This window comes from Eulemur rufifrons, chromosome 7 (assembly GCF_041146395.1).
Source record: "Eulemur rufifrons isolate Redbay chromosome 7, OSU_ERuf_1, whole genome shotgun sequence".
Lineage (NCBI taxonomy): Eukaryota > Metazoa > Chordata > Mammalia > Primates > Lemuridae > Eulemur > Eulemur rufifrons.
The window spans coordinates 207,119,530-207,147,238 of NC_090989.1; the positions used below are offsets into that span (position 1 = coordinate 207,119,530).

The following is a 27,709-nucleotide window of genomic DNA, read 5'->3' on the forward strand; positions in this document are numbered from 1 at the left end:
GTTTTAATGCCTTGTTTCCTTTCTCATGTTTTCAGCTCAGTTTTTAAAATATCAATAAATATTTTAACCATATTTTAAAAAATTTGCATCTATTACTTCCATTAGCTTAAATTAATTTTCTGTACATGTTTTCCCTACTGGATCTTATTCACAATGGTTTGTTTCTGTGTATGTCTTGTAGTTTTAGCATTGTGAATTGTTAGATGGAGTTTTATCTTTGGGAGTTCTGAGAAGTCTTTGTTTTGATATGTCTTCCTCTAGAAAGCATGTGCTTGCTTCTTTCCAGAGACCTGGATGCAATTAACCTGGCATTACATTATGCTATTATCTTGGCTTGGTATTTTCTACGTCATGAAGATTGTATAAATTTAAATCCTACATTTGTTTGAGGGCATGGTGTGGTTTCAAAATTTCAGAGGAAATTAACATCGCCCATAAAAAATCCCATGCCAAGACAGATAATTCTCTCTTCTTCATTCTCCTTTTCTGCTGTCCAGATTTTTCTTCTAGCCCACCATTTCACTAAGGATGTTACCTTTCAAGGTTTCTGATTTCCAATGAGAGTCTCAGGTCCAATGTGGGACCTTGTGGGAGCTTAAGACCATGTCTTCTGACCCCATAAGACTGTTAAAATTTAGACCATTTTGTAACTGAGCTGGGCAAATCCCTCCAGGATAGCAGTGGCACGTGCCACCTTAATCAACTAGTTTTCAGCTCCCTCCTTATTTTTGGTCTGTGAGTATTGCACATTCTTTTTTAAAAACTCAGCTATGCATTTTGAATGTTTTTTATAAAAATATTGCAACCAGTAGTTCTTGGTGTTTTGTTGCAGGATTTTAGGCCTATCTGACATGAGATGTTAAATATTCCATGGAATAGAATCACAGGTTTTAATTATTCAAATCTAAAAATCTCTCCTGCACAATATTTTTATAGACCTGTCACATTGGAATGAGAGGGATTGTGCTCTAGTCTTTTTTTTTTTTTTTTTTTTTTGTTGAGACAGAGTCTCACTTTTTTGCCCAGGCTAGAGTGAGTGCCGTGGCGTCAGCTTAGCTCACAGCAACCTCAGACTCCTCGGCTTAAGCGATCTTCTGCCTCAGCCTCCCGAGTAGCTGGGACTACAGGCATGCGCCACTATGCCCGGCTAATTTTTTCCATATAGATTTTTTAGTTGTCCATATAATGTCTTTCTATTTTTAGTAGAGACGGGGTCTCGCTCAGGCTGGTCTCGAACTCCTGACCTTGAGCAATCCACCCGCCTCGGCTTCCCAGAGTGCTAGGATTACAGGCGTGAGCCACCGCGCCCGGCCTTGTGCTCTAGTCTTGACTTTGTTATTTGCTATTTGTGACTTTGGGTAAATCATTTAACATTTCTTCAATTATTTCATTATCTTTAAATTAGAGCACTGAATCAAGTGACCCCTAAGATTTCAAGTTCTAATATGCATTGAGTTCCTGAAGTAAAAATGGTGTTGGTGAATGCTCACGATGTAATAATATTCATTATTTGGGATGATGACATATTTCTAACACTAACCATATATCTTTCACTATACCTGGTTCAAGCCTCAAATTTTCCTTTCTTTGGCTTGAATTTTTTTATTGTATTTTGTTTTTTAAATTGCAGTTAAAAAAATACCATAAAATTTGCCCTCTTAACTATTTTTAAGCATACAGTTTAGTAATGTTAAGTATATTCACATTGTTGTGCAATGTCCAGTTTTTAAACTTTAAGATTTAGGTTGTTTGTGGCAAAGGACACATCCATTTTACCTCCTTTCTCTTTCCTTGACTCATCTCTTCTTCCTTCTTCCTTTCTTTCCATTGGCTGAAACAACGTATTAAGGGAGAAATGCTATAACCTAAAATCATCTAAAACTCGACTCAAATTCTTGTATTGTTTTAGGTCTTCATGTATCTATTCTTTTCTTGAGCCTTTTTTGCTGGATTAACTCACAATTTTGGAGATCAACCACATATAGACATGTATTTGACTTTAGCAGCATGAACATAAAGAGATTGTTTTTTGATAAAATATTAGAGAATTTAATCATCTTTCTCAAGAGTCTCTTTGATATTGAAGTAATATTCTTTTGAAAATGCCTATGCTATCATTTGTCTTATTTTTTCTTTTTGTAGTTGTAATGGGTTTAATTGTGCCAGATGCTCCTTTGCCAATAGTTTTACAGGTGATAAAGTTATCCAACATCACATACATTAACTTCAGGAATTCCTGATATTTACAAGATTTTCAATTTCACTTTGCAGTGACTGGCATCATAGTGTTGGATGTTGACAACATCAGCACCTTGAAGAGGATGCCAATGCAGTGAGCAAGGACAAAAGCTACTGTTAAGTAGAGGAAGGAATGTTTAAGGATGCCTAATTTTATGAAGCAATGAATTCACTAAAACATATTGTCATGTCATGATTATTTCTGCTTCACTATACATCATAACCATAGTGGTTATGAAAATGAGGAACCCTCCTCTTTTGTTAGTCACAAGGGTATTCCTTCAACCAGATGATACCTTTTATTTTAATCAAAATTTACTTCTGATTTTGTCTTATCACTTCTATTTAGAGTTTAGCTGGGTAAAGATTTACATAGTAAACCAATGGACCTCTGGAAAAAATAAGACAATATTGTACAACTAGTCATTCTTGCTGCTGGGGGAAAAAAATCAAACTTTTTCTCTGGTAGTCACAGGAAAAAAAAGTAAGCTTGATTAAAATTTCCATTTGCCATCTTGATTTTAGAGAAAATGTGAAGAGTTTAAGTAAAACATATATACATATATATTTCATCAATTTCAAGAAGCAGAATTTTCTAGATTTTAAGATTTCCAAAATTAGGATGTATATTACAATTATAATTAGCAGTGATTTTTACTTTTTATTTAGCTATACATAAAATGTCTTATAATTCATGGTGTTTTAAGTTAGAATCTACTCTAAAATCTAATCTAATAATGTACTACCAACTATTAGCCAAAATATTATTAATAAACTGAAGCAACTGCTATGCAGAATGCAACTTTCAAGTGGATGCATTCCATTGATAACAACAGTAACAGGAATGCATATATTGCTTACTTATGACCAAGCACTGTTTTAGGAGTTTGACTTAATTATCTTATTTCCTACAATTACCCTTTTTAAGTAGGTTACTATTATCAGCCTGATTGTTATGGTCATGTAAGGACACTGACACACTGAGAAGTGACTTGGCCAACACCTTCCACATTGCAGATGTGTTAGATGTTTCTCGTAAGCAAACAAGTGATATTCTAGAGGAAGCATTTTATGAAAACATACTACTAATTTTTAATATTTGCCAAAGAATTGAGACCTATTTGCCCAGCAACTAGCCATATAGTTTTCCTAATTAAGGCCCTGCAGCAGGCAGAATAACTATCTTTTCCAAAGGCTTCATCTCCTAATACCTGGAACCCATGAATATGCTGCCTTACGTGGCAAAGGGACCTTGCTGATATGATTAAGGCTGTGGACATCGAAAGTAGATTATCCTGGATAATCCAGGTGAGCCCTTAAAATCAAAGAATCTTTCCCAGCTGTAATCAGTGAGAGAACTACCTGACTATGGAAGGGTATCAAGATGCAATATCACTGGCTTTGAAGATGAAGAAGGAAAACTGACCAAAGCCAAGTAATGTAGACAGAAGCTCGAAAGGGCAAGGACATCAATCTCCTGTAGAGTTAGTCTCCAGAAAGGAATGCACCCCCACTGACACCTTGATTTTAGCCTAAGGAGACTTGTTTAGGATTTCTGACCTATAGAACTGTAAGATAAATTAACGTTGTCTGTAAGATACATCTGTGCTATCTTAAGCCACCAAGTTTGTGGTAATTGGTTATAGCAGCAATAGGAAATGAATACAAGCCCATTCAGGCTAACCTAAATCAATGAAATATTGATTTCATTTTAACGAAAACATTTTAACCTGTGCAGGGACCATTTTTGAATTAATCTTTAATGTCTGGAAAAGTGCCAGATGGGCAGTATCTATTTTTTAAACTCGTGAGCGGTATGCTGCCTTGAAGATGCTTACACAGTGTGGATGGCTTGCTTAGTTTCCCCATAATGTGTTATACAAACCACTGGTAACTTCAGAAGGTACAAACACTTTTTCAACGGTATTTTTACGTTTACCGTCTATATATGGCAAGTATTGATGGTTTTGTACTTAAACAAGTTATTTATGATTTACTATAAAGTGTATGACCCACGAAAACGCACAATTTCACTCGGCCTTCCGTGGCTGTCCTGGGGGCTGCACTCCAGGGGGGCATCGTTCGCTTCCTCAAGCTGGGGGGCGTGCTGCAACACGATAAAAGAAGCAAGCGCTACATTTAAGCGAGAAGACCAAGAGCGCGGGACGACTGTATTTGCCAGGCCTCCAAGCTCCTTACCAGCCGCGAAAACACCAATGCACATCCAAACCCGCCAATCTCTTCATCTGTCTTAGCAGCAAAATGCGCGCCGCCCCAGAGACCGCTATCAAACCTCGCGACATTTGCAACTATCGCGGACCTTTCTGTTCGGGCGTCCGTGGGAAGAGTCGGCAGGAAGATTGCTCCGCCCACGTAAAAAGAGATTTTTGTTCTCGCGAGAGCCTGGTGACATTTCGGGAACCTGTTCTCGCGAGATTTTCCAAGTTAGGCGGTGGGCGGTAGTCCGAGGCCAGACACAAGAGGGAGATTTAGGGGTCGTGGTTCCCGCATTCTGTCCTCACTCGGTGGCGAAGTACGAGATGACTGGGTGAAACCACGCCTTGCCAGCCTCATACAGCGGCCCCTGGCTCTGCTGCTGGTTCGCCGCCGCCTTTCGCTTTTCCTGGGGTCCCCCCAGGCTCTACCTTTGCTGCCCCTCCCCCGTCCCATGGCTTAGGGTTCCTGGGGAGCAATGTACGGAGGCCGGCGGGAAGTAGTGTTGGCCGCGATTGGCCCGTTGGCCCGTCTCCTAGCTGTCCTCCGCCGCCTTCCGGGTGTTAAATGCAGCCGGGCTGCCAGGCCCCGCCCCCTGGCCAGATGGATCCCTCTGCCCCGATGCCCCGCACGGAAACTGCCCGCAAAGGTATAAGCTCCGAGCTCGCTTCTCTGCCCAGACACCTGTCTTTACAGCGTTGCGTTGGACCTCCTCCTGCCGGCGCCATTCGGTTTAGGGTTTTGCCCTGTGGCTCTTCTGAGTGACAGCTGCAGATTGTGAACCTCTCCAGGGGTTGAGACCAAATCTTTGCGATTCAGTGTTGAGAACCTGGACTCTGGAGTCAGACAGCCCTTGGATCTAGTGCTAGCTCTGACAGTTACTTGCTGAGCACCTTTGGGTAGTTTCCCCATCTGTAAAGTTGGGTTAATTGCTGGTTCCTGTGATTATCAAATGAAATGGGATGTGCAAAGCATTTATGTGGCCCGGCGTCTTGCCCATAGTAAGCACTCAGCAAATTTAGGTGTTTTAATTCTTTAATCCTTGTATACCTTCGTTGTTAGTGAATGGTACACGTTTTTTGTTAAGTATAAGAATGAAGGTGGAGATACTTAGTTCAGTTTACTTTTATTGAACTATATGATGTGTTGAGTCAGGGCCTTATATTCCAACTTTAACGGGTCACCAAGAGAGAAGTTGAAAGAAGGTATGGTTATCTGCCGCAAGTCATCTGGAATGTATTCTGGCCCCCAAATTCATGGCTTCCGTTAATGATAGTGATATAACAAAAGCTAAAAGGTATTGAGTGATTGTTCTGTGCCCAGCAATATGCTGATTATTTATCTACTTGCTTTCCTTTGAGGAATATATCCGTTTCATTAAATAGATGAGGAATTCAGGGCTAAATCTCAGAGAGAGTAAGTAGCAAGCCTGAATTCTGAGGGCTAGGAATTGAAGATGCCGTAATTCAGGGACCACACGTATTGTATAAATACCTGTAATAGCCTGGCAGGTAAAAGTAAATGCTGAGTGGTGATTATGGTGACTGGGATGCTCATCCCTCCGTTAAATTTACTGAAAGAGTGTTGGTAGAAGGAACTGAAAGCTCAAGGCCCTGAGGTGAGAGCGTGCTTGCCATGGTTAAGTAATAGCAGGAAACCAGTTTGGAATGAAAGAGGGAAAGAGGGACAAGATCATAAGGAGCCTTACCTCCATTCTTCTGTTAAATCCAACAGGGAATCCTCCCAATTTAAGCGATTTGTTCTGGAGTTTGGATACTGAGAGATTCCATTCCTAGCTCAAACTTAACTGAATCCATTTAGTTCTAGAAATTATCCATACTCAGGAACCAAAAAGATTCCCATAAATTGTGTAATGCCCTTAAGTCTTTTTGCACATGTTATACTACCTGAGATACTCTTCTTGGACCCTCTTTCCTTTTAAATTATGTTTTCCAATGCTTCTTATAGCACTCTCTCGTCTTCCAACATACTTTTTATAATTACATATGTTTGTGTACTTTTTAGATTCTGTCTCTTTCACTAGATACCAAGGATCTGTGAAATTAAGTATCTGTTTTCATTAATAAATTCACACGTTTATTGAGTATCTGTTGTGTGTTGGTCCTGGGGATAAAATTTTGAATAATACAGACCTTTTCTTTGAAAGAAAATTACTTTCTAGTGGAAGAGAAAGATAAAAACAAGTAGACATGATAATTAAACATTATGATAAGTGCTACATAGGCAATACAATATTGAGATAGAGAATAATAGTGTATCCTGCTTTAAACAAGGTGGAGTGGGAGCAGAGAGACTGGTTAGGAATAATTTAGGAAAAAGCTAATGGTGGCATGCTTTAGGGGAGAGGTCAGCAAACTATTGCCTGCGGGCCAAATTTAGTCTGACATTTCTTTTTGTAAATAAAGTTTTATTGTAACACAGCCATGCACATTTGTTTATGTATTGTCTGTGTTTGCATTTGCATTACATAGGCAAGAGAATGTATGGACTGCAAAATCTAAAATAACAAATAGCGAATATCTGAGTCTTTACAGAAAAAGTTTGCCAGCTTTTGCTTTAGAGAGATGGCGACATGGAGGAAAGATACATATTTTTGAAGTAGAACCAGGACATTCTGATGGACTGGATGAAAGGAGTAATATAAAAAGAGAATTGGGGGCTGATGGATGGTTTTCTACCTTGAAAAGTTGGTTAATGATGCCAGTTAATGAGTTGCAGGAAGACTAGTCATCATCATTTTTGACATTGGTTTTCTTCATTTTATACCCATTGTGTGGTGTAATACCTGGTGAATAATTTGTGCTTAAATCATATATATTGAATAATAAATAAATTAATGAATTAAGTCTTAAAAATGGGAAGGCATTTGCTGGGTAGGCAAACAAGTCATTTGAAACAGAAATAACGTGTTAAGAATTGCTGTGGGGTTACATTCGGTTTTAAGGGTCAAATAGTACTGTTCTGAAAATAGGGCCCGTTGACCTATACGTTGTTTTACTTGTATAGTGGATCAGAGTATTAGTTTCACATGAGAACACTGTCTTTTAGAATAGTATAACAGTCCGGGCAAGGTGGCTCATCCCTGTAATCCTTGCACTCTGGGAGGCTGAGGCTGGAAGATCGCTTGAGATCAGGAGTTTGAGACCAGGCTGAGCAAAAGGGAGACCCGTCTCTACTAAAAATAGAAAAAATTAGCCAGGCATGATGGCTCATACCTGTAGTCCCAGCTACTTGGGAGGTTGAGGCAGGAGGATCACTTGAGCCCAGGAGTTTGAGGTTACTGTGAGCTAGGCTGACGTCACAGCACTCTAGACAGAGCGAGAGCGTCCCCCCCCCAAAAAAAAAAAAAAAAAAAGAACGGAATAACAGTTCTAAGTTTGTATCCAAAGATTAGAGTGGGAGAACAAATTTTTCCCTTTGTACTCATGATTGTTATGGTAAAACAACCTCACCAAGGTTAGTGGGAATAATGGCTTTACTTTTGAGGAACAACCGATGGGGAATATAATGAGCTTAAGACAGTATAAACATGTCATGTTATAATCATGAATGTTATAAAAATCTAACCTGAGGTCATCAGGAAGACCCTAGGGAACTAACAGTGGTCATCTGATCTCAATGAGAAATGTGTAGGAAAAATAATTCCTAGTATTCTGACAGTTGTAGCCATTTCTTCTTGGATTCTTGCCATGGAAAATTCCATTTGGAAAATTATTTTTGGTTAGTTTTCTCTATTTGATACCTTTTAATTGTACCAATAGTATACTGTATAGAGACCCCCTTCTTCCCCATTCATAGTGCTATATTTTCTGAACGGAAAATAAAGTAGGTGGCTATACGGTTAAGTACAGAATAAGTTCATATAGGCCAAACTCTTCAAAGAATAATAGTATCTTAGCAGAAAGAGATCTTAGAATTCATCTCTTAAAACCTCAACTATTTAAAACCTAGAAGGGAAAAAGTTATGACAAAGCTGTGATATCTCTCTGTAGTTGAACTGGATATTCCCTTTGTTAGTTGTATACAAGTTAAAGCAATGGTTTTAGTCACAACAGTATTGATAGTGAGAAGCAGCAGCTGTCTCCAGAGCAAGAAGATGGAATAACTATAAAAAAGCAGACAGGCAAACCACTAAAGCTTTGCTATCCAGAAGATTTTAGCTTACTCATTACCAAGTCCTATTCACTATTACTCTACCATATCATAAATTATCTCTGTCTCTGTCTCTCTCTCTCTCTCTCTATGTATACATGTCAGCAAGAATATTTAAATCAGTGGTTTTTAACCCTGGCTGTGTATCCATCATCTTTTGAATTCAACAATAACAACCAAACAAAATAATAAAACCAGATTCCCATGACCCTTCACGGAATCAGAATTACCAGGGGTAGTGTCCAAGCATGTATGTATTTTTAAAACTTTAGAGGAGATTATAACACATAGCCAGGGTAAGAACCACTGGACATAAATTATGTTCCCTTTATGCCGTTTATTATAGGAGAATATCTGATCATATATTTTAGAGTAATATCTATATGTGTTATAATTTACCTTGTCTCAGTAATTTGGAGAAGATATTTATGTGAGGCACATTATTTTTTCTCATAGTAGTGGCTAAATGAGCTAGATTTGGAAACTTTATTTTCTTATTTATTATTACAGACAGGTGGCATCCAGGAGAGAGATGTCTTGCCCCTTCTCCAGATAATGAAAAACTTTGTGAAGCAAGCATAAAATCTATCACAGTGGATGAAAATGGCAAGTCATTTGCAATTGTTTTATATTCAGATTTGCAAGAAAGGAAAATACCTCTTACAAGACTTCAAGAAGTAAAGTCTGTTAAAGATTGCCCCAGGAATTTTATATTTGATGATGAAGATTTGGAAAAGCCTTATTTCCCAGACCGAAAATTTCCATCATCTGCTGTTGCTTTTAAATTATCTGAAGATGGAGACTCTATTCCTTATACCATCAATAGGTATTTGAGGGACTACCAAAGGGAAGGAGCCCAGTTTCTATATGGACACTACATCCAAGGAAGAGGATGTATTCTTGGTGATGACATGGGACTTGGAAAAACAGTACAGGTATTTATTTTAATTATTTTATAATTAAAATTCAGTGAAGTAATTTTATTATGTACATAAATGGATACCATATGCAAATCTCTTTGTACTACCATTATGACAGCTATTTTGTGTGTGTGTGTGTGTGTGTGTGTGTGTGTATTTGTGTTTGTCTCACCAGCCAGATAGTAAAGTCCGTAACGTTGAGGACAATATCTCAGTTATTTTATCCTTAATACTTACTTAGTACCTATGGTATATTACTCAAAAATAATGTTTTGGTATAACTTGGTTTGATTTTGCCTTTGGTAATACTACAGGGTGTCCCCAAAGTCACCATACATAGGGAAAATGGGAAATTGTAGCTAAATGTACCTTCATTTACAAAATATTCATTACAAAATCTTACAGAATTTTTCCTTTGTATGGAGACTTTTGGGACACCCTGTGGTACTAAGATATCAATGTAGTTGAAGTAGTTTAACTTAATAATACTTTATGGAAGGGAAGTATTCCAACATTTGGTATACTATATAGCATGGTTAAATTGGTTTCCTGCATGCCTTTTCTACGTATTGTTTGGAGTTTATCATATTAGAAGTTTCTTAATGTGGAATCCCTGGGCCACTAAGAGTTCTGTTTGTGGACTTTAAAGAGGCCTCCTCATTCCCTGAAATATGTACCAGAATTTCTACATGTTGTAGATCTGTGTTAGTTATCTGTTGTTCTGTAACAAATTATGCCAAAATTTAGCAGCTTAAAACAATATGTGGTTATCATCTCACACTTTCTGTGGTCCAGGAATCCAGGCTGTAGTTAGCTGGGTCCTCTGGCTCTGCCTGTCACAAGGCTGCAGTCATTTCAAGATTGGACTGGGGAGGATTCACTTCCTAGCTCATGTGGTTGTTGGCATGATTCTGTTCCTTGAGGGTTCTTGGACTGAGGCCTCAGTTTCTTGTGAGCTATGGGGCTGGAGGCCTCCTTTGTTTCCTTGCCACATGGACCCTCTTCATGGAGCATCTCATACATGGTAGCTTGTTCATCAAGGAGAGCAAGTATGAGGCCAACAGCGTGCTGGTAAGATGGAAATCATGGTCTTTTGTAAAATAATCACAGAAGAGACATTGCCTCACTTTTGCCATTTTCTGTTCATTAGAAGCAAGTTGCTAGGTCCAGCCAAAACTCAAAGGGAGGAGATTAAACAAGGTTGTGAATACAAAGAGGTGGGGATTTTGGGGGGCCCTGTCAAAAGTTGCCTACCACAGGATCCTTAGCTTTCCTTAGATTTTCAAAGAGGTTTTTGATCCAAAAAGATTAGAGTTTGAATCTAGATTTTTATACTAAACAACCATTTTGGATTTTCAGTAGTGTTCACCTAATTTGTGATTAAGTCATTCTGTATTTCCTTCCTTATAACTGAATTTAGTTATTCTTCATGTTACCTCCATTGGTTAGTGGAACTCAAAGGTAAGTTAAAAAGTAAGTTTAATGTTTAAAGATAGGCAAATAATGCTCCTGTGTATAAAGATCTGGTGTGAAAAGCTAGGCTAAAATGAAGTCCTTCAGTAATCATATTACCATTAGCTGTACGTGTTATTTTAAGCCTAGGCAATACAGATAATCTAGGCCTGCACATTGGAGGTGCTAAATAGTTGTTTGTGGAATAAATGAATTTACCTTCTCAGGAAAATAGGTGGAAAGAATAAAGAAAGAAGTTATCAAGAAACCACCATCTGTGACCAGATACACAGATGAGTACTAGACGAAAATAAATGAGTAAATTAAAGCCCTGCTGTGACTATTTCCACATATTTACTGCTTTTGCCTATGCTAGAATGTTCATTACCACAACTCTTTGACTAGCCAATGCCTGTACATCTTCAAAATCAGAACTGTGAGAGTGTTACAAAAGGTGACCTGCAGTTTGGGAACCACCGTGCTACAACCTAAATACAATTCAAATTCTTGTGCATGTTTTATTCTCACATTTGACACTTAGCTTTCATTTCTGAGGCCCATGTTACAAAGAAATTGCTTTATTTTGCAATTCATAAGATTATTTTAAAAGTAGCTGGTTGTACAACAGGATTTTATGTTACCTGACACACTGAAATCATTGGAAGACTTGGAGATGTTGTGTTATATGTGCTGAATGTGCAATGAAAGTCTTTGAGGGATCATCTTCTGAAGATTAGGAAATGGTTTCTGTACTAATTTTGACACTGAGCTGATTTGTTGGATCCTTGGGGGACCTAGTTCTCTGGTTATTGTTCTTATAACTCAGAATAATTTCTACATAAATAGATGGTTTGGAAGATCCATTTAAGATAGAATTTCTATAGATAGACTTAAGAATAGATCCATTTAAGATAGATTTCTATATGATGACTAAGCCAGTTGAAGAATGTCAACAGTGGTTAATGAGTTCACTAGAATTTCAAAATGCAGTGTAATTAGTTAATAATGAAAATAGGCCATTGGCATTTACTATTTGAGCTACAGTTTTATCTTCTTTTCTTAACTTTTTCTTTTTCTTGAATTCATCCCTTAAGTTTTCCCCTTTTTACATTCTAACTTGACCATAATAGGAAATTGAACTCCTTTTTTAAAGCTTGTTTTATTAATATATACCAAATAAAGTTTTCTTCCCTCATTTCAGATTTAAAAGTAGGTGAATTTAGTATTTTATATTCTACAAAGGATAAGGATTGAAAAATGTTCATTTGATTTAGTGGCATAGAAATCATTGGTATCCTTGAGCAAGAGCCATTTTGCTGGAGTTTTGGGGACACAAGCCAGAATGGAGAAAGCAAAGACGCTGACAGGGAAAGTATATTTACCTCCTTGAGAAATGTGGCTTTGAAAGGGAACAAAAGTGAGCTAGTAGTAGCTGAAGAGGGATCAGATTTTGAGAGAGTTTCTCTTTTGTTTGTTTTGTATTGTTTGAGGATAGGAGAGACTTGAGTATTTTTTAAGTGAATTGGAAGGATCTGGTTAAGATGGAACAGTTGTATATGCAACATACATGCACACAATACATATATATGCTTCATTTATGCATGTCTGTAAACACACAAACATAAATAAGCAAAAAATGGAGTCACATAACTATTATCTTATAAAAGGAATTTTTTTTTTTTTTTTTTTTTTTTTTTGAGACAGAGTCTCACTCTGTTGCCCAGGCTAGAGTGAGTGCCATGGCGTCAGCCTAGCTCACAGCAACCTCAAACTCCTGAGCTCAAGGGATCCTCCTGTCTCAGCCTCCCGAGTAGCTGGGACTACAGGCATGCACCACCATGCCCGGCTAATTTTTTCTATATATATTTTTAGCTGTCCATATAATTTCTTTCTATTTTTAGTAGAGATGGGGTCTCGCTCTTGCTCAGGCTGGTCTCGAACTCCTGAGCTCAAACGATCCGCCCACCTCGGCCTCCCAGAGTGCTAGGATTACAGGCGTGAGCCACCACGCCCGGCCAGGAATTTCTTTTTTTTTTTTTTTTGGTCAGTGGTTATAAACTGATTTTCCCCCAACATCTTATGAAACTTTTCAAAACATATAGAAGAACTGAAAGAATTATACATTGAAAACCCATATACCACCACCTAGATTTTGTTAATATTTGATTATACATGGTTTTATTGTATCTATTCATCTATCCATCTTTTGTTGCATTTTAAAGTAGCAGATACTAGTATATTTTATCCCCAAACACTTGAGTATGCATATACATTATCTGGAGTTTAGTATTTATTTATAATTTTTTCTTATTTTGAGGTAAATTATACAGTGAATGCACAAATCTTAAGTGTACCCACCATTCCATGAGCTTTGACAAATGGCTTATCTCTGTTTAAGCCAAATAAACACTTTCAAGATATAGAACATTGTTACCACCCCAGAAAATTTATTTATATCATTTTTTAGTTCTACCACCATCCCCAAGAACTTCTGTTCTGTTTTTTTTTTTTTTGTATTATGGATTAGTTTTGCCTTTTCATGTAAGTGGGATCATACAATTACACTCTGGTGTAATGCTTCTTTCACTTAGCATAATATTTTTGAGATTCATCCATGTTGTTAAGTGCGTAAGTAGTTTGTTCCTTTTTTGTCACTGAGTAGTATTCGTTATGTAGATGCTACATTTTGTTTATCCATCTTCTTGCTCCTGAGCTCCTCAGCTGTTTCAAGTTTTTGGCTATTTTGAAAACAGGTATTATAAACTTTCTTGAACAAACCTCTCATTATTCATTTCTCTTGGGTAAATAATTAGAAATGGAATTATTTGGTATTATGGCTGATGATGTATGTTTAGTTTTGTAAGAAATGGACAAACCTTTTTCCAAAGCATTTGTACCATTCTGCATTCCTACCAACAATGTATGAGTTATTGGTGCTCCATATCTTTGCCAAATTTTTTGTCAGTCTTTTTAATCTTAGCAGTTCTGTTTGTTGTGTGTGTATGTTTGTATGTTCTTTGTATACTTTATTGAGGTACAATTGACATACAATAAACTGTATCAATTTACAGTGTATAATTTGGTAAGTTTTTGTATATATACACCTAAGAAAAGATCACCACAATACCACAACCAAGATAATGAACATATCCATCACCCCCAGATTTCCTCATGTCCATTTGTGCCCATGGTGGATTCAACACCAGTTATGTTTTACCTGTAGTGGAACTGAAAAAGACACTTGGGAGGGAATCTGAGTATAAAATCCAAGATTTTTATGAAAATGTCCCAATATTTTACAGAATTCTCACCCTAATTCAGCAGGTAATTTGAAAATTAATCCCTTCTGTACATTTACATGATATATAATTAACTAATATAACTGCAATAAACAATTTCAACTGGAGTATACAGGTTTGGGAACCTGACCTTTGGTAATCAGACAACTCAATGATAGGGAGGGAGGTCAGTGGGTACTTACTATGGAACAATAATTCTTAAAAGTGTGCTCTCTGGACCTTAATAAATGAAGAAACCGAGGCACAGGAGCACTAAATAACTTCCCTGTACTTGGGTCATATACAGGAAGTAACCATTTTCATTCCCATTCTAGATCTCTTTTTCCCCCCTTTACCATTTGCTGCTTCCACCTTGTGACTTAACGAATACAGTTAATTAAAAGCCTTTTACTCAGCTTTTAATTAACTATTAATTCATTCAGTGAGTTGACATTTATTAAGCACCTTCTTTGGGCCAGGCCCTGTGATTGTCATTGAAGAGCCTGATATAAATGCATATGATGGCTATCCGTAGAGAGTTCACAAAAGGATAAAAAGAAATGTAGCCAAGGGGTCATCATCTAGTCTGATAAGTGGTTTGGAGGAGAGGACCAAGCCTGCCTGCAGGGGGAAGTTGGCGTTTCCATCATTTGCTTTTGAAAACCCACCAAACTTTAGGAGTAATTTGAGTGATATCAATTAGGACATCAAGGATTTTTATTTTATTTTATTTTTTACTGAAGGCACAGCTCTAGTATTGTATTTGAAGGATTTATCATAACAGAGAAGAGCTCAAATTTTAATCAAAATTATTTTTTAATCTCAAATTGGCAATTAGCTTTCACAGGCACAAAGTCTTAAGGACTACTATTCAGCAAGTACGATGATGTGTCTTACCATATTTTATTTCCTCATCTTCTATGTGAAATAAGATGATATTAATACTTCTTGGGCAGTAGATAGAATCTTGCAAACTATAGACTTTTTTGAATTTTTGTTTGTATATTATTAGATATTACATTATCAAAAATGTCATTACTGAAGACTGTTCTAAAAAATAAATACAGTAAACCTCAATCATGAGAGAAATGATGGGAGTGTTGATAATTAAAGCTTTCTTAGGTTATTGTCAATACCATTTTTTAGATAATATGATCTTTAGTAGATTCAAAGCTATACTGAAATTTAGAAGTTCTTTGGGTCACAAGTCATGTTTGTTCACGCACGAATATAGTAATAAAGAGAAGAATAATATTGTCTTTATTTTCATTCATGGAGACAATGACATCCAGTGTGAAAGATTAATTACTCCCCCAAGCCCTTTAAAACAGAAACAATAATGTCCTAGCATTTTAAAGGTAAAATTCTATTTCTTGTTTTGGCATGTAGTTCAGATTTTCGGAGTAGAGCTTTGTAAAGATAAGTGGGCCAGGCTCTCTTTCAAAACTGCACTTTGTTGTTGTTTTTGGAGTCTTTTTGAGCAAGTAAAAATCATAGATTTTGAAATGTGATTCTAAAGCGCTCTCTCTATACCTTTGTATCTCCCAGGGAGTTGAAAAATAAGGAATGTAAGCATTTTTCCCTTTTTGTCCTGAAAGAAATAGATAATTTTTGCTGTGCCTTCTTCTGTTCTGGTCTAAGGGAAGTTTGGTGCACTGTTCCCAGCCTCAGAGTTACTCTGTATGTCATGAGTTGACTGTGTGTGAGGAAAGATGGCCTATAAAAATGTTTGCCTGACAGAGTTTAGAAAGGAGTGCCTGTAAAAACAGAAAGCTTTCCCAGAGTGGTATTTCATTTCTGCAATGCAGTTTTTTGGCCTTTTACTATTCTAGAGGTAGCTGATTTAAATATTTATTTTTGTTCTTTACATCTGTAAACAATTTTAGAACTATTACACAATAAAACATTTTTTTATTGCAGATTAGTTTGGTAAACCTTCATTGTAAGTTTGTCATCCATCTTTTGTGAATTAAAATTTGGATAGACCTCTACTGTGGTAGTATAGTGTGATAAGATGGCTGGGTCTCCTCCCAAAGTATGTATTCCCTTTGCTTTCTCAGAGTTGGGGCCAGACGACAAAGACTACATTTCCTGGATCTCCTGTTGCATGTCAGTGAGTCTTGTGATGGGGTTTGGCCAACAGAAAAAAGGTAGAAGTGATGAGTGCCATTTCCAGCCATGGTCCATAAAATCCACCCGTGCTATTCTTCACACTCTCCCTTTCCCTGTCTACCTTTTGGATATTGACAGATTACTGATAGTATTATTAAATAATTAATATATCTTATTAATATCTATGAATATATGTTAATTAGTAAAATTAATATACAGCTAAGAGTTTGTCAGTGGTTTAGTTGGCTTCTCCAGCTACTGTGTATTCCCGGCTAAAGTCAACTTTTTTATTTCAACTTACTTTTTGGGGGTAGATGGATGAGTAATGTTAGGATGTAGTGTAGATTATTTCACTGAGATGCAGAGATATAACAAAATAATTAGTAGATTTAGTGAATTGAATAAAGCTGATTTGTAATTAGAGTCTGTAAATTTAGTCACCTTCTATGAAACATCTTCCAAAGAACTGAGATTCTTAAATAAATAAAAGATATAATTCACATATCTTTATTTCAGGGAATTTGACACGAGGTTAGAATTAAGAATGTATATCGTATTGGACAGATGAACAGATTGAATTATTAATCATCATAATTAGGAATATAATTTTCCTATAATGAACAATCCATAGGTGAGTTGAGAGCAAATCAGTGGGTTATACTGCCTCTTTTAAATTGTTATGATATCTAGTAGATACCTTTTGTCTTTTTAGTAGCCTTTGAGGACCAGTTGCCTAAAACTAAAAAGAATATATGTATCACTGTGTGTGTGTGTGCGTGTGTGTGTGTGTGTGTGTCTGTGTGTGTCGTTAATTCTTTAATTAAGGTATAATTACAAACAGTAAAATGCACAGATCTTAAGTTTAAAGTTCAGTGAGTTTTGAGAAATATATATATCTGTATAATTAATATGCTAATCAAGATATAGAACAATTCTCTCACCCTAAAAAGTTTCTTCATGTCCTTTTCCAGTCAATATCCCAGTTACCTAAACTTTTAATTATAGATACCCTGTGATTCAGTATTAAATGATATTCCAAGATGTGGTTAGAACCCAAAATGTCATGAATATTTACATCAAGGAATTGGGTAAATTCTAAACTTAGATTACATATTTTTGAATACAAAACATAAATAACTTTACAAATACTTATAAAGAAGAAATTATGGGCGTGCATCAAAGATCATCTACTTAGTGGATATTAAAGATATTTAAATTGTCCAATGCTTAAATTCAGTCATTTGTGGAATATCTTTTCTATTTCCTTTAATTTATATTCTACATCAGCCAGTTTGCTCACTTTAATCTCTTACTGGATTCTTCAGTAACTTTATTTACTTTATTTTCTGTTCATCTGTTTGTTTTTTTCTCCACCATGCTCCTTAAATGCATTGCATAACCTCCCCTTCACCTCTGCCTCGCACCCCCATATCTGCTGGATTCCACACTACTGAATGATAGAAGTAGTCTTTCATCTAGACTATTCCAGCACCTAGCACAGTGCCTAGTATGTAGTAGGTAATAAATATATTTATACTGAATGCATTAATGAATTTTAAGTTGTGTTGGATAAAAAGTATGGTTCTGCAGTTATAGTTTTATTATCCCTATTTGCCAAGCTCTATGATAGTTATTTTCCTTAAACATCCATGTTAATTAGGCATTATTGCCTCCATTTTATTAATGAAAATATTGAAATTTATAGAGAGATTATGTAAATTGCCCAAGATTACATAGCTAGTAGAAAGCTGGTTGATCAAACTCCAAAGTCTTTGCTATTATATAACTCTTGTAGATTAGAATGCAAATTTTATGAATATTTTAATGAATTTTAAGATCCGGACAAGTTTTGATGATCTTATATATCATTATTTTGTAATCTTTTAGACAACATAATTTGCCCAAAATCTACTTTGTTTATTGTATTATACAAGATTGTCTACAAGGAACAAAGCCTCTTAAAGGAACGATGCTACAAAAATAGCTACTGTTTACTGAATCATTGATATGTACTAGCTTGACACTTTATATACATTTTTTACTTTTTTCAAGAACAGAAATAATTTTGATTACACTATAATACACAAATGCATTCTTATGAAAATGTAAGCTATAGTTTTTTATTGAAGTTTACACAACATAAATTAACCATATTGAAGTGTTTAATTCAGGGCATTTAGTGTATTCACAATGTTGTGTAACCCTCATCTCTCTCTAGTTTTAAAACTTTTTCATCAAACCACAAGACACCTTATATCCGTTAAGTAACCACTCTTCATTTCTCCTCTGCTTCTATCCCCTGGCAACCACTAATTTGCTTTCTGTCTCTACAGATTTGCTGATTCTGAGTATTTCATATAAAAGGAATCATACAATATTTGACCTTTTGTGTCTGGTTTCATTCACTTAGTGTAATGTTTTTGAGACCCATCCAAGTTTTACCATGTAGTAGTAGTAGGCTGAGTAATATTTCATTGTATATATACAAGGGCTGTCCAGAGAGTATCCAGCCACATAATATGAAAATTACATATTAACAATGGGTGGATACTTTCTGGACAGCCTTCATATAACACAATTTGTTTATCCGTTCATCACTTGGTGGACATTTGGGTTTCTACCTTTTGGCTATAAAAAAGCTTCTATAAATATTCATGTACAAACATTTCTCTTGTATGTATACCTAGGATGGAAATTACTGGGTTATATGGTAATTCTGTGTTTCATTTTTTGAGGATCTGCTGTACCATTTTCCACAATGGCTATAACATTTTACATTTCCACCAACAATTCCTGTTTCTTTACATCATTGCCAACACTTGTTATTTTCTGTTTTCTTCATTATAACTATCCTAGTAAGCATGAAGTGGTATCTCCTTATGGTTTTGGTTTGCATTTCTATAAGGGCCAGCGATGTTGAACATCTTTTCACGTGCTTTTTGGCCATTTGTATATCTTCTTTGGAGAAATGTACATTCAAGTCGTTGGGTTGTTTTGTCTTTTTTATTGTTGAGTCGTAAGAATTCTATATATGTTTTGTATACTAAATTTCGGGGACAAGAGTGACTTTATTTTAAATGCCAATCTGCCTGACTAACCCTGAGTCCAGAAATACCTCCAAAATGTCTAGTTGTATTACTCTTTATGTAGGAAAACCTGTTCACTATAAGTTTCACCTTTCCTCCAAAGCACCCCTTGATGTTGGTGCACTGTGACACCAGCAGCATTCTTGTAGCCACATTCCTTCCAGAACACAAATACTCCCCGCTCCCCCCCCCCTCATATAAACCCTGGGACAGGGTGGTGGTGGTACAGAATTTACCTGTCTTGTGGCCACCTAAGACCATGCTTCTGTCCATAAGTCCTCCTGATAAATCATCCTATACCAGCAAACTGGGTTTGTCTGCCTCATTCTTTAGTTTCTCAGCTTTTTCAGCATTTGGGGCTCACCATGCATACCTTTGATGGAACATAAACTCTTAGCAGATATATGACTTGGAAATGTGTTCTCCCATTCTTTAGGTTGTCTTTTCACTTTCCTCCTATTATACTTCGATGCACAAAAGTTTTATCAAGTCCAGTCTATTTTTAATTTTGTTGAATAAGCTTTTTTATGAATGTGTATATAAATAAATAAGATCATTCTATAGGTTATTCTGCTCCTTACTTTTTTCATTTAAACATAGCTCTTGGAGCTCTTTCTATGTCTATACATAAAGATCTATCACATTCATTTAAATTATCACATACCATAGAACAGATGTTCCATAATTTATTTAGCCATTCTGCTAGGAGAGAAGGGCTTTTGGGTTGTGGCCTATTTTAGGATATGATAAATAGTGAATATCTGTAGGATAGATTGCTAAAAGGATTTCTCTGTAGGATAGATTCCTAAAGTCAAAGTTTTGGGTGAAATGTGTTTGCACTTTGAATTTTGATAGAGACTGTCAACTTGCCCTCCAGAAACATTGAACAATGGTTAATCTTTTCTATTCCAAAAGAATTAATCTTTTCCATTTTCACCAATGTACTTTTTCTGATCAGTGTTGAATTTTAAGGCAATCAATTTTATCTGTCTTTGATGGTAGAGTTCTAAGAAGTCTTTCTATATCCCTAGGTCATGAAGATATTCTCTCTTATCTTCTAGGCACTTTACTGTTTTGACCTTCACATTTAGGTTTATAGCCTCCTGGCATTGTTTTATGTGTGTGCTGTGAGGTAGACCTCATTTCAATTTTTTCTATAGATATCTAATTGTCCTAGCAGTTTTTATTGAAAAGACCATTTTGTTCTACTACCTTGCCATGCCACCTTTGTTGTAAATGAAGTGTCCATATATTTGTGGGTCTGTTTCTGGTCTTTTTATTCTGCACCATTTTTCAATTTGGCTATCCTCATACCCACTTTTGTGTTAATTACGTTCTTTCTATCCCTTGTCTGTTTTTGTCCCTTTGCATTTCTGTGTAAAGTTTTAATCAGTTTGTCAAGTTCCGTGAACAATCTGTTGGGATTTTGATTGGGATTGTGGATTTCAGTTGTATTGAACTGTGTTCAATAGATCAATTTGGGAAGAACTGATACTTTAATAAGTCATGAACATAGCATATCACTCCAGTTATTTAGATCTTTTTAATTTTTGCCAGTGTTTTATAGTTTTGGGGGGGGACTTACGCATATTTTGTTAAGTTCATTTCTAATTATGATTTTGATGCTATTTTCAGTAGATTTTTTTTTTCATTTCGTTTCCCCGGGATTTTTTGCTGGTACAGTAGTGTATAAAAATATATACATATATATATTTTTTTTCCGAGGCACAGTCTTGCGCTGTCCCCCAGGATAGAGTGCAGTGGACTGATCATAGTTCACTGCAGCCTTGAATTCATGGGTTGAAGTAATCTTCCCACCTCAGCCTCCTGAGTAGCTAGGACTACAGGTGTGAGCCATAGTGCCCAGCTAATTTTTAATTTTTGTTTCTTTTTTCTTTTTTGTTTTTGACTCTGGCTAGTCCTAAACTCCTGGCCTCAAGCCATCCTTCTGCCGTGGCCTCCCGAAGTGCTGGGATTAGGGGCATGACCCACCACACCTGGCCTCAAAATTTATTTTTATATATTGACCTCATATCCTGCTACTTTGCTAAATTCTTCACGTGTTACTTCTAGTAGTTGTTTTGTAGATGCCTTAGGATTTTCTGTGTACATAATCATGTCATCCACAAATAGGGACAGTTTTACTTCTTTAATCTTTATGCATTTATTTCTTTTTCTTGTCTTATTTCACTGGCCAAGTAGAACTCCAGTACAGTTTGAAAGAAGCAGTGAAAGTGGCATCCTTAACTCATTCCTAATCTTAGAGGGAAAACATTCAGTATTTTATTATTAACTATGATATTAACTGTAGGCTTTTCATAGTTTCTTTTATAAGATTCAGGATATTTCCTTCTGGTCCTAATTTCTGAGATTTTTTTATAGTGAATGTGTATTAAATATTATCAAATACTTTTTTTTGTATCTGTTAAGGTGATCATATGGCTTTTCTCTTTTATTCTGTTAACATATTTATATGAATCAATATGATTTATATTGATTGGTTTTTGTAATTGGGGGATAAACACAATTTGGTCATGATGTATTATTTTTATATATTGCCAGATTCAACTGGCTAAAATTTTAAGAATTTTTGCGTTGACGTTTACTATATATATTGGTCTTTAATTTTCTTATAATATGTCTATCTGGTTTTGGTATCAGTTATATAGGATTCATAAAATGAACTGGGAAGTATTCCCTTCTTTCTTTTCTGAAAGAGTTTGTGTAAAATTTGTGCTAAAATGGGTAGAATTTACTAGGGGAACTGTTTATTCCTGGAGTTTTTTTAAGGGAAAGTTTTTGATAATAGGTTCAATTACTTTAACAAATATGAGGTTATTCAGATTTTCTATTTCTTACAGTATCAGTTTTGATAAATTTTATTTTTCAAAGAATTTATCTACTTCATCTAAGTTGTCAAATTGATTGGCATAAAGTTGTTCACAATATTCCTTTATTATTATTTTCATGTTTGTAAAATCTGAGCGATACCCCTATCCATTAATATAGATATTTTTGTGTTCTTTCTATTTTATTTTGATTAGCATAACTTGGGATTTATTGATTTTGTTGGTCTTTTCAAACAACTAACTTTTAGCTTTGTTAATTTTCACTGTTGTTTGTTTGGTATTTCATGGATTTTAGTAATTATTTCCATTATTTCCCCCTTTTATACTTTGAACGTTATTTTGGTCTTCATTTTCTAGGTTATTAAGGTAGAACTTTATGTCATTAATTTCATACATTTCTTCTTTTGCTCTAAATTTCCCTCTAGACATTGCTTTATTTGTATCTCACAAATTTTGATATGTTATATTTTCATTTTTATATAGTTTAAAATATTTTCTAATATTCCTTGTGATTTTTTTCTTTGATCCTTGGGTTATTTACAACGGTGTGTTTGATTTGCCAGTGTTTACTTTTTATTTATTTTGGATGTTTTCATTGTAAGTGGCACATATATTTTATGTGTCTAACAATAATTTGTGTTTTACTTAGAGCATTTAGTCCATATCCATGTAATGTGCTTTCTAATATATTTGGATTTAAACCTAGTATTTTACTAGTTTCTTTTTATTTGTTCCATGTAATCTATGTTTATTTTCTTCCACTTTTTGCCTCCTTTTAGATCTAATATAAATTAGTACTTATATTCCTCCTGGACAGCATAAAGACCTCAGAGTATTATAACTCCACTTGTGTTCCTTCTGACTCATATGTATTTGTCATAGTTTTTTTTTTTTTTCTGTTATTTATTTAACAAAAGCCCAGGTCTCACTCTGTTGCCTGGGCTTGACTCACTGCAACCTCAAACTCCTGGGCAGCCTCAGCTTCCCAAGTAGCTGGGACTACAGGTGCGCGCCACCACACCCTACTAATTTTTCTATTTTTTTGTAGAGATGGGGTCTCACTCTTGCTCAGGCTAGTCTGGAACTCCTGGGCTCAAGTGATTCTCCCATCTTGGCCTCCCAGAGTGCTAGGATTATAGGCGTAAGCCACTGTACCCAGCCTGTAATAGATGAATTCTGTTATTTGATCCCAACAAATGTTGTTATAAATTATTGTTTCATAATGTCAGTATAAATTTTTATTTTGTATATGTTTACTATTTTTTATTGTTCTTAATTTTTTCCCTGCATCACTGATCTTCTATTTAGGATCATTTTCCTTATGCCTGAAAACATTCTTTAGTTATTTTCTTTAGTGGGATTCTTTTGGTGATAAATTGACTCAGTTTTTGGTTATCTGAAAGTCTGTACACTTCATTTTTATATATTGTCACTGGGTATAAAAATCTAGTTGCTTTTATTTTCTTTAGGGCTTTGGAAATATTCCATTGTATAGTGTCTTCCATTGTTTTTGCTGCTTTTAATATTATTTTTCTGTCTTGAGTTTTTTCTGTGAAGCACTTACTTGTGGACTTTGTTTGATTTTTGTTCTTGGCTTGGTGTTGTTAATAGATCTTGAATCTATGACTTAATTTTTTTTAAACTGATTTTTTTTAAATCAGTTTTTAAAAGTTTTCAGCTTTTATTCCTTCAAATACTTCCCCTGTACCATTTTTTTCCTTCTACCATTTGGGATTCAGATTGTAGGTATCCATACCCATGTTAAAAATACTTTTTTTCCTACAGTTTTTCTAATTCTCTCATGGTTTTTTCTTTAGTTTTAAATATTTATGTTATTTATTTTTGTAAGGTAATAAGCAATCCTTTTCTCCCATATGGATACCCCATATACTTTCCCCCCCAATCTTTAAAACAACCCTGCCAACATTATTTTTGCCATTTTTACAGATATCATTTAGAGAGGTTAACTACCTTGCCCGAGTTTACATAGCTGCCAAACAACCAGAGCTAAAATTTGTTCCAAAGTCTAATTGATTCAATATTTCTTGCTCTCTATTATATGAGGTTTGATTCTTTTTTTGAATCTGTCTTTCTTACTTGATTTTTGGAGAGTAGCTGTTATTCAAAATGGTATGTATTAATATATTGATGAATTAGTCTATCTTAAAATACCATTCTGTCATTCCACCTATATTTATTAGATAAACAGAAGTGCACAAATTTATGAGCCAAATGTTACCCTCCTTAAGGAGTTTATTTTCTACAAGGAAAGAAGAATGTATACAGTTTATTCTAATAGAGGATATGAAGAGATAGTTTCCATGGATAGAAACAAATAAGAAGGTAATGTCCTAAGTGACGGAATTAAGAAAGAATTCATTAAGTAGAACTTACCATGGAAAAGTTGGTAATGTGAGGATGTTTTTTATGGTATTGAAGGGTAACAAACGTTTGTTATTACCAATAAAGAAAATCAATACTGGTGTTTCACGTTATATCTGTCCCCTTAACAAATCTATTTGTCCATACTTTGTCACTTAGTGGGTAGTCTTAAATTTTGTACATCATGATACATTATACATAGTGATTAAAAAAGTCTTTTTTTTCCAGGTTATTTCATTTCTGGCTGCAGTTTTGCATAAAAAGGGAACTCGTGAGGATATTGAAAACAACATGCCAGAGTTTTTACTAAGAAGTATGAAAAAGGAACCCCGTTCATCAACAGTAAAAAAGGTAAAGTATCTAGAAATATGCCACCCATGAAGCTGGTATTGCAAAAGCATATAGAAACTTTTAAATATCATACTTTATAGTATAAATTTTAAAATAAGAATTTAAAGATGTTACTAAAATATTTGTTTTGTAGGCCTATTTTTTTAAAGAATTACCAATTTTATCCTCAAGTTAAATTTCATTGACTCTCAGAATGGCAAAATATAATTTTAGCTTGAGCTGGTTTCAGGGTTTCAGTCTGTTGGTTGGCAGGATTTACCTGATTTACTTTGATTAATTTGTTAAACTTTTATATATATATAAAGTTGAAGGTTTCATTATATTGTTTTTTATTTATGTGAGAATGAACTGGAGATAGTTATAGATATTGGTAACAAAGGTTTGTCATTGATATTTAAAGTTGCTTAGCAGACTAATTATATTCCCAAAATATGAAACAAATTCTTTTTTAAAATTAAATTTTTAAAATTTATTTCAAAATATTAAGGGGTTACAAATCTTTTTGTTATATGGATGGACTGTACGATGCTGAAGTCAGGGCTTTCAGTGTGCCCACTACTGGGACAGTGTTCATTGTACCCGATGGGTATGTTTTTATCTCTCACCCACCTCCAACTGTCCCCGCTTCTTAGTTTCCAATGTCCTTTATATCCCTTTGTGCCCATGTATATCCATTGTTTAGCTCCTACTTACTAGTAAGAACATGTGGTGTTTGTTTTTCCTTTCCTGAGATACTTCACTTAGGATAATGTTCTTCAGTTCCATTGAAGTTGCTGGCAAATGACATCATTTCATTCATTTTTATGGCTGAGTAGTACTCCATGGTATAAATATATCACATTTTCTTTATCCACTCATGAAATGATGGACACTTAGATTGATTCCATATCTTTGCAATTGTGAATTGTGCGGCAATAAACATTTGAGTGCAGGTGTCTTTTTGATAAAAAGATTTCTTTTCCTTTAGATAGATACCCAGTAGTGGGATTGCTGGATCGAATTTTAAGTCTACTTTTAGCTCTTTGAGGACTCTCCATACTGTTTTCCATAGAGGTTATACTAATTTGCAGTCCCATCAACAGTGCATTATGTTCCTTTTTCTCTGCATCCACACCAGCATCTGTTGTTTTTTGACTTTTTAACAATGGCCATTCTGACAAGGGTAAGGTGGTATCTCATTGTGGTTTTAATTTGCATTTCCCTGATTATTAGTGATGTTGAACATTTTTTTCATGTTTCTTGGTCGTTTGTCTATCTTCTTTTGAAAAAATTCTGTTCATGTCTTTGGCCCACTTTTTGATGGGGTTGTTTGTTTTTTTTCTTGCTGTTTTGTTTGAGTTCTTTATAGATTCTGGTTATTAGTTCTTTGTAGGATATATAGTTTATGAATATTTTCTCCCATTCTGTAGGTTGCCTGTTTACTCTGTTGATTATTTCCTTTGCTGTGCAGGAGTCTTTTAATTTAATTCGATCTCATTTATTTATTTTTGTTGCTGCTGTATTTGCCTTTGGGGTCTTAGTCATAAATTTCTTTCCTAGGCCTATGTCTAGAAGAGTTTTTCCTACATTTTATTCTAGGATTTTTATGGTTTTATGCCTTACGTTTAAGTCTTTACTCCCTCTTGAATTAATTTTTGTATATAGCTAGAGATAGGAGTCCTGCTTCATTCTTCTTCATGTGGATATCCAATTTTCCCAGCATCATTTATTACATAGGGCATCCTTTCCCCAGTGTACATTTTTGTCTGCTTTGTCAAAGATCGGTTGGTCATAACTATATGGTTTTATTTCTGGATTCTCTATTCTGTTCTATTGGTCTATGTCTCTACTTTTACACCATGACCGTGCTCTTTTGGTTACTTGAACTCCTGACCTCAAGTAATCCTCCTGCCTCAGCCTCCCAGAGTGCTAGGATTATAGGTGTGAACCACCTTGCCCAGCCCTGTTTTGGTTACTGTAGCCTTGTTGTATAATTTGAAGTTAGATGGTATAATACCTCCATATTTGTTCTTTTTGCTTAATATTGCTTTGGCTACTCAGGCTCTTTTTTGGTTCCAAATGAAGCTTAGGATTATTTTTTTCTAGATCTATGCAATAAGATATTGGTATTTTAATGGGAAATGCATTGACTCTGTATGTCGTTTTGGGCAGAATGGACATTTTAATGATGTTGATTTTACCAATCCATGAGCATAGAATGTTTTTTCATTTGTTTGTGTCATCTACAATATCTTTTATCAGTGTTTTATAGTTATCTTTGTAGAGTTCTTTCACCTCCTTAGTTAAATATATTCCTAAGTATTTTATTTTCTTTGTAGCTATTGTAAATGGTATTGAGTCCTTGATTTGACTCTCAGCTTGACTGTTATTAGTATATAGAAATGCTACTGATTTGTATACATTGATTTTATAACCTGAGACTTTGCTGAATTTATTTATCAATTCTAGGAGTCTTTTGATGGAGTCGTTAGGGTGTTCTAGATATAAGATCATATCATTAGCAAATGGGGATAGTTTGACCTCTTCTGTCCTGATTGGGATGCCCTTTATTTCTTTCTCTTGCCTTGTTGCTCTGGCTAGAACTTCCAGTACTATGCTGAATAGAAGTGGTGACATTGGGCCCTCTTGTCTTGTTCCAGTTCTTAGGGGGAGTG

General features: G+C 35.3%; 1 protein-coding gene across 2 annotated transcripts in view; it reads left to right on the forward strand.

Moving 5' to 3' along the window:
• Window positions 1–4,896: 4,896 nt before the first annotated feature.
• The window catches only part of ERCC6L2 (ERCC excision repair 6 like 2), a 130,999-nt gene continuing 108,186 nt past the window's right edge, over window positions 4,897–27,709 (forward strand). For both annotated transcript variants that reach the window (XM_069474054.1, XM_069474055.1), the window contains exons 1-3: window positions 4,897–5,101; window positions 9,136–9,560; window positions 24,933–25,055. In XM_069474054.1, coding sequence (XP_069330155.1) covers window positions 5,020–5,101; window positions 9,136–9,560; window positions 24,933–25,055 — 630 coding nt within the window. In that variant the 5' untranslated portion in view covers window positions 4,897–5,019. The remainder of the gene's footprint in view (window positions 5,102–9,135; window positions 9,561–24,932; window positions 25,056–27,709) is intronic.